The 7,100-nt window shown below is 34.4% G+C and overlaps 1 protein-coding gene across 1 annotated transcript; it reads right to left on the reverse strand.

Moving 5' to 3' along the window:
- Positions 1–5,930: 5,930 nt before the first annotated feature.
- Positions 5,931–6,860, reverse strand: LOC143400852 (olfactory receptor 2J3). Its single transcript, XM_076857827.1, has one exon. It carries the CDS (start codon positions 6,858–6,860, stop codon positions 5,931–5,933), a length of 930 nt encoding a protein of 309 aa, XP_076713942.1.
- Positions 6,861–7,100: the final 240 nt, after the last annotated feature.

Here is a 7,100-nt window from a genome sequence, read left to right on the forward strand (position 1 = left end):
AAATCTGTCTTTCTATTTTTATTTTCCTGGCTCTAGTTTATACCAGCTTCTCTTAAACCCAACTCATTCTTTTGCACTGCCTGTTATTATTTCAAACAACACCAATTCATCTTTTCTGCCTTTCCACCTTGGTGTACTTTAGCTGTTTATAGCTTTCCTTCTTTCCCTTGTTCCTCTCCCCAATTTGTACAAACTTTCTTCCTCCCTTCTTTTAACACTCCTTAAGATTATAGTAAGTTTACTAAATTTAACCACTAATTTTTGAAGTATTTCAGAATTTTATTATATTTATACCTGAATTTGAGGAACTTCAAAAAACAATTGCAATGAATTTTTATCCTTACAAGGTTGAATAGCATGAGACTTGGCACAGAAGTGATTATAGTAAATAGGGCTCAGTTGTATCTCTTAAAGTGGGGCTGATATTTGGATCAGCAGAGGTCACATGTTGAATTAAAATATCATCATCTAGATATTCATGAAAATGGAATGGTATTGGCCCCAAAACAGATATGAAGACCAATGGAAAAGAATAAAGACACAGAGACAAACCCACATAAATACAGGCATCACATACTAAAGTCACCATAAAGTAGAGAAAAGAGCCTATTCAACAAATGGTTCTGGGAAAACTGGAAGTCCATATGTAGGAGAATGAAATTGGACCCTTATCTCACCCTGCACAAAACTCACACTAGAAGTGGATAAAGGACCAAGGCATTGGACCAAAAACTGTGTGTGCCAAGTACAAGAAAATGTAGGCTTAACTCTCCATCACGTCAGTTTAGGAACCAACTTCCTCAACAAGACTCTTGAAGCACAAAAACAAAAATCAAGAACAAATGAATGGGATGGTATCAAACTATGAGCTCAGGAATTGCCTTCCTCAATAAGATTCTTAACATGTAAAAAGTAAAATTAAAAATAAATAAATAAATAAATAAATAAACCCAATAATTCAATCTATAAATGGGCAAAGGAACTGAACAGGCAATTCACAGAAAAAGAAATACAAACTGTCAACAAATATATGAAAAATGTTCAACACCTTTGCCATTAAAGAAATGCAAATTAAAACTACATTGAGATTCCATCTCACTCTATTCAGAATGGCAATTATAAAGAATACAAATAACAATAAATGTTAGTGAGAATGTAGGGGAAAGGGTACACTCATACATTGCTGGTAGGACTGCAAATTAGTGCAACCACTCTGGAAAGAAGTATGGATATTCCTCAAAAAACTAGGAATGGAACTACCATTTGACCCAGCAGCCCAGTCCTTGGTATACATTCAAAAGATCTAACATGAGCATATTACGTTGACACAGTCATATCGATGTATATAGCAGCTCAATTCACAAAGGCTAAGCTAAGGAGATAAACTAGGTGTCCCTCAACAGATGAATGGATATAGAAAATGTGGTATATATACACAATGGAGTATTAGTTAGCTATCAATAACTACGACTTTGTGGTATTTGCTGGTAAATAATGGTGAATGAATAAGCCAGTCCCCAAAAATATAAGGTTGAATATTTTCTTCAGTATGCATAACAATGCCAAATAAACAGCAAGGGATTTTTTAAAAAGAAAAAAAAGTAAGACTGTAAGATTAAACAAAGAGAAATGAAAGGAAGGAGAAGGAATGGAATAGGGGAAGTCAGTGAAATGAATCTGACCTATCTTTCCTATATACATATATGAATATACCACAGTGAATCTCACCATCATGGGCATTCACAAGACATTACTTTTTAAGAAGTGTAAATAATGGCAGAAGATTAATAGAATAAGGGTAAAGTAAGAGGGGGTAGAATGTGGGGAAAGGAAGGAGAAATACTACGCACACAATTACTTTTGCCTGTAGTCTTAAATTTTCCATTCAAAAAAACACTTTAAAAAATTATTTTAGGTCAGTATTATTTATATTCCATTCCTTTCAGTTTAGTTATGTCATACTTTAAATTTTTAATAAATATAAATTAGAATAAATCCTAATTCATGTTCCTATATTATGCCAATACTATAATCTATTGTTATTTACAACTAAAAAGAACCAATAAAAACTGTGGCCAGGCAAAAAAAATCAAAAAGAAAAAAGAAAGAAAAAAATTGATGGTCAATTTTTATATGCATATTGTATGGAGTGACATTGATTCCTTGCTATTTCAGAAGACAGAGCTATATAATCTATTTATATGCACCAACTCATGTATACACATATGTATGTGATTATTTCTATTTCTATTTCTCTGTGTGTGTGTGTGTGTGTGTGTGTATGTGTAAACCTGAGGTCACACTATTATCTCTGACTCTAACTCTGTAAATCACAGATCACTTCAGCTGTACTTTCTTGCTTATCTGTACTTTTTCTTATCAACAGTGAGAAACCTGTATCCTACTATCCATGATCCTCAGTTTTTTTTTTTTGTTTGTTTGTTTGGTTATAGTACTTGGGGGAAACAATTTCATATGTTTTCATATGTCTCATATTTTATTATGAGAAAATAAAAGGCAGTTTGCTAGAGTACAGTGTTTATTCACAATTACTTTTTTTCTGTAGTCTTAAATTTTCCTATTAAAACAACACTTTCTGGGCTGGGGATGTGGCTCAAGTGGTAGCTCCCAAACCAATAGCCAGTAGTTGTTCTTCAATTCTGTATCATTTTCAAGCACAATACAAAAAAATTATTTCCTGGAAGAGACAAGGAGTGTAATATTATAACTAATAAATATTTATCAACAATATTACCATCTTTTGGTTTTGTCTACCTAGGTATTTCTGGTGAATTGTTCATTAAAGAAGCCCCACTTCTCAGATCAGAGGAAAGATCACATGACCTAAGACAAACAGCAATTCTCTCTCATAAAGAATAGTCAACTTGGTCAAGATCATTTGACTTTACCATAAGGTAAGGAAATGTTCTAAGAAACATAGGGACATCTCAAAAAAATATATGAGCCAGCTAGAAAATTTCCTCATTGACTAATCAGTGACTATCCCAGCATCAAATTTAGGATACAATATAAATCCAAAGTTTATATTAAAATATGATGTAACATAGATAGCTAGATAATAGATGATATAATACACACACACATAAACCTATGCATACACAAATACAAATAAACCTACACACACATACACACACAGGAAAAAGGGGAAAAAATTAAAAAAAGGAAAATAATGCCAACTATATTAGTATTCTATTGCAGCTTTCCCAAATTGCCAAGAATTTATTATTTAAAACATAAAAGTTTATTATGTTGTATTTCTAGAAGAGACTAAATTAAGACTGCAGCACTGAATTATTTCTGCCACCTTCAGGACAGAATCTATTTCTTCACTTTTCTGCTTCCAGAAGACACTTTGTCCCTGCCTCCTGGCCTCTGCCTCTATCTGTCAGCAACATAGTATCTCCTGTTCTTTCTACATTCTCCATCTTCCCCTCATAAGAATTTAGGACAGTATTTCCATTTCAAGACCCTTTATTTAACCCTTTTGTAATGTAAGTCTATATGTAATTAAATGTTTCAGTGATCAGAATGTGAATATTTTGAGAAAGCAGGAGACATTATTCATCTGACCACATCAAGAAATAAATATGGATATAATTTTAAAAATTTCCATCTGGCAACCACCACAGAAATCATTGTTTCTGGGAAGGATTATAAAGAATGTTTGTTAATAGACTTATGACTGGAGATTACTCCAAAAACAAAAAACTACACCTCATATCAACATATTTTGCAACATGATACACCAAGGTAGACAAGTTAACTTTTTAGTAAAAATGTAGACACATTTTAAAGAAAGAATTGGAGTTAGTATCACTAGTGGAATAAATGAATACCATATACCTCTAATAGAAGGCAGAGGAGGACACAATAACATCTCTGTGTATTCCCACACAAAATGAGTAACTTCAATGTTATCATGCATGAATAGCAAAGAAATTTATATACAAGGATATTATGTGAAATAATTGGCCTGTAATCTTCAAAACCTTTAAGATCATAATAATCAGAGAAATAGTGAGGAATGTTCCAAATTAGAGACTGAGACAAATCTCTCATTTCTGATACTGGCTCAAGTATTTTCTGCAGAAAAATACTCTTGTGATCATCTGAAGAAAATGTGCTATAATATAGAAAACATTCTTAAATGTATGTTAACATTTTATTGTCATATATAGAGAATAATTTAAGTGTATTTTAATGTTATATTATTACACAGATAGCATGGAAAAATACTCTCTAAAATATTTACATTGATAAAATCTGGTTAAAGTCTATGGTAAGATTTTGTGCAACTTTCACAACTTTTCTATAAGCTGTTTATGGTTATGGAATTACAATTTGTCCTTGGTGATTTGTAATTTTCAGTGTATAATCTTTCAAATTACTTGATGTTGTCATAACACATGATGACTGTATCATCCCTAAAGCAAAATGGGGCAGTAAAATTTCATGTCTCTAAATGTTCCCTTTCAGTTCTCCAAAACTTAGCCAAGATAAGGGGAAAATAAGAGCAAGCTTGACCACAGAATTCAGATGCATATTATCTTAAAGAACAATGGGTTTCTATTTTACATATGGAGAATTAGGTCAAGTTAGTGTTATCTGTAAAAAGCTACTTTCTTGCAGGTACCTCAGGTCATTTTCTCCCTGGGATGCTGGTCATACAAGCAAGCTAATGCTGAGGAGGTCATTGCTTCTGTGGCCTAACATTAAAAACCTTTTCTCAACAGGAACAGGCCTGGAAATGAAGGTACTGTGAAAAGAATATGGCCATCAAGGAACAAAATACTGTGAATGAGAAGAGGCATTACTTGGAAAGCATCATAGGGAATGGAGGTGCTATCCTTAGTATGCAACAATTGACTGGACCATTAACTCATGTCTTCCAAGCTTTCCCCAACAATCATGTCACCCAAACTGTTTCTGGACATTTGCTGTGGCCTGCCTGCAACCTACCACATTGCCCTGGCACAATTGGTCTCTAGATGATACAATGATACAATGACCAGTTACTTTTTCAGCTCCATGTTATAAAACACAGTTAGAAATCATGAATATAAAGTCATTAAGACAAAAAAACAGATATTATCTATAATTATGTGGTTACACGTTTGTGCCAATAATCCTGTCCTGCAGAGTAACAAAAAGACATAATTGAGCATAAGAAATATATTGCACAGGCCTATGCATTAAGTGAAGTGGAAAAATATTTAAAGAAATCTCTGTAGATGGGAGAAGGAATTTGTAGAGTATAGGCAGTGTGCACTGTGAGGATCCATTCTTATCTAGGACAACAATGACTTCAATTTTGCTTCTTAAGTAAAGTTCCTTGAGGCACAGATTCTCATGTACTGTCACAGTGGCAACAGTGCATTCCAGTACATGAATCTATAGTGACAAACTGAAATCATATTCAAGTCATAGCTATATGCAACAAAGAATAGTAATGGAGAGAAATAGTTAAGGTATTTTGCTATGTGTATACCTAAACTAAAAACACAAGACAAAGTATTCTGCCTAAAAAGCAAGAAATTAGAAGACTTATTGTAAAGATGATTTCAATTGAGCACATTGACTTTGCATTAAAATTATGAACTGCTATTACATCAATAGTTACAAGAAATTTCTGAATCATTTTCAATTTAAAAAGACTTTGAATTCTTTTGGATTGCAATATGGAAAAACAACTGTTGATATTTGGTCTTGATTTACATAGCTGTGTTCTCCATAATTGAATGCTATTTAGGTAGATTATGTTTTATTAATGTATGTTAGGAAGAACTCTGTGGCCTGGTAAGAGTAGTTGTTCAATAAGTGTTGAGTGAGTAAAGTGGCTGAATGGATGGATGGATGAACCATTGGTGAAGAGATACACCATTATACTATGAATGTCAGAGTCATACAGATTATTCTTGCCCCATTAGTCTCTTAACTGCCCCTCTTACATCTTTGTTTCGGAGGGTATAGATGAGTGGGTTGAGGCTAGGTGTGACAACAGTATAAAACAGAGCAATGAACTTGCCTTGGTCTTGAGAATTTTCAGTTGATGGTTGAAGATATATGCACATAACTGGAATGAAAAAGAGGGAGACCACCATAAGATGGGCTCCACATGTCCTGAAGACTTTCTGAAGTCCAGTAGTTGACTGCATCCTCAGTACTGCCCGAGCAATGGCACCATAGGAGGTGAAAATGAGGATAAGAGGTACAAGAACAAAAATAGAGCTGGTGACCATGAGAGTCAGCTCATTAGCACGAGTGTCAAAACAGGATAATTGCAGGAGTGCTGGTACTTCACAGAAGAAGTGATCCACTTGACGATTTCCACAGAGGGGTACCCAGAGGATAAAGAGAGAATGAACTGCTGAGTTGGTAAAACCACATACCCAAGAAGCCACAGCAAGCAAGTGGCAGAATCGAGGGTGCATGAGGACAGTGTAATGCAAGGGTTTACACACAGCTGCATAACGGTCATAGGACATCACCACCAACAGGATACACTCTGTGGCTCCTAAGGCAAGGACAAAATAAAGTTGAACCATGCAACCAGTATAAGAAATGGTCTTCTCTGGGCCCCACAAGTTCACCAGCAGTTGTGGGAGAGAGCTTGTAGTGTAGCAGAGATCCAGAAAAGAGAGATTTGAGAGGAAGAAGTACATGGGAGTATGAAGATGGGAATCCAGGTAAGACAAGATGATGATGAACATGTTGCCTATCAGTGTCATCAGGTAGAATATCAAGATCAACACAAAAAGAACTACTTCCAGGTGAGGCCAATTAGAAAAACCCAATAGAATGAAATAGTCTTCAGAGGTACCATTGAATTTTTCCATCATCATTTGTTTTCTGATACCTGCAGAAAACAGTCACATAAACACACACACACACACACACACACACACACACACACACACACACATCATAAAGACATGGTTCAAGAACCAGAAGGACACATTAAGAAGGTATTTAGAAGGTCTAAATTATTTCCTCATACACACACACACACAAAAAAAAAAAAAAAAAAAAAAACAGCAACCAAAAAAAAACTAGCTAATTACAAAGTAAAAAGTGGAAGG

The sequence above is a fragment of the Callospermophilus lateralis genome, chromosome 6 (assembly GCF_048772815.1).
Source record: "Callospermophilus lateralis isolate mCalLat2 chromosome 6, mCalLat2.hap1, whole genome shotgun sequence".
Classification (NCBI taxonomy): domain Eukaryota; kingdom Metazoa; phylum Chordata; class Mammalia; order Rodentia; family Sciuridae; genus Callospermophilus; species Callospermophilus lateralis.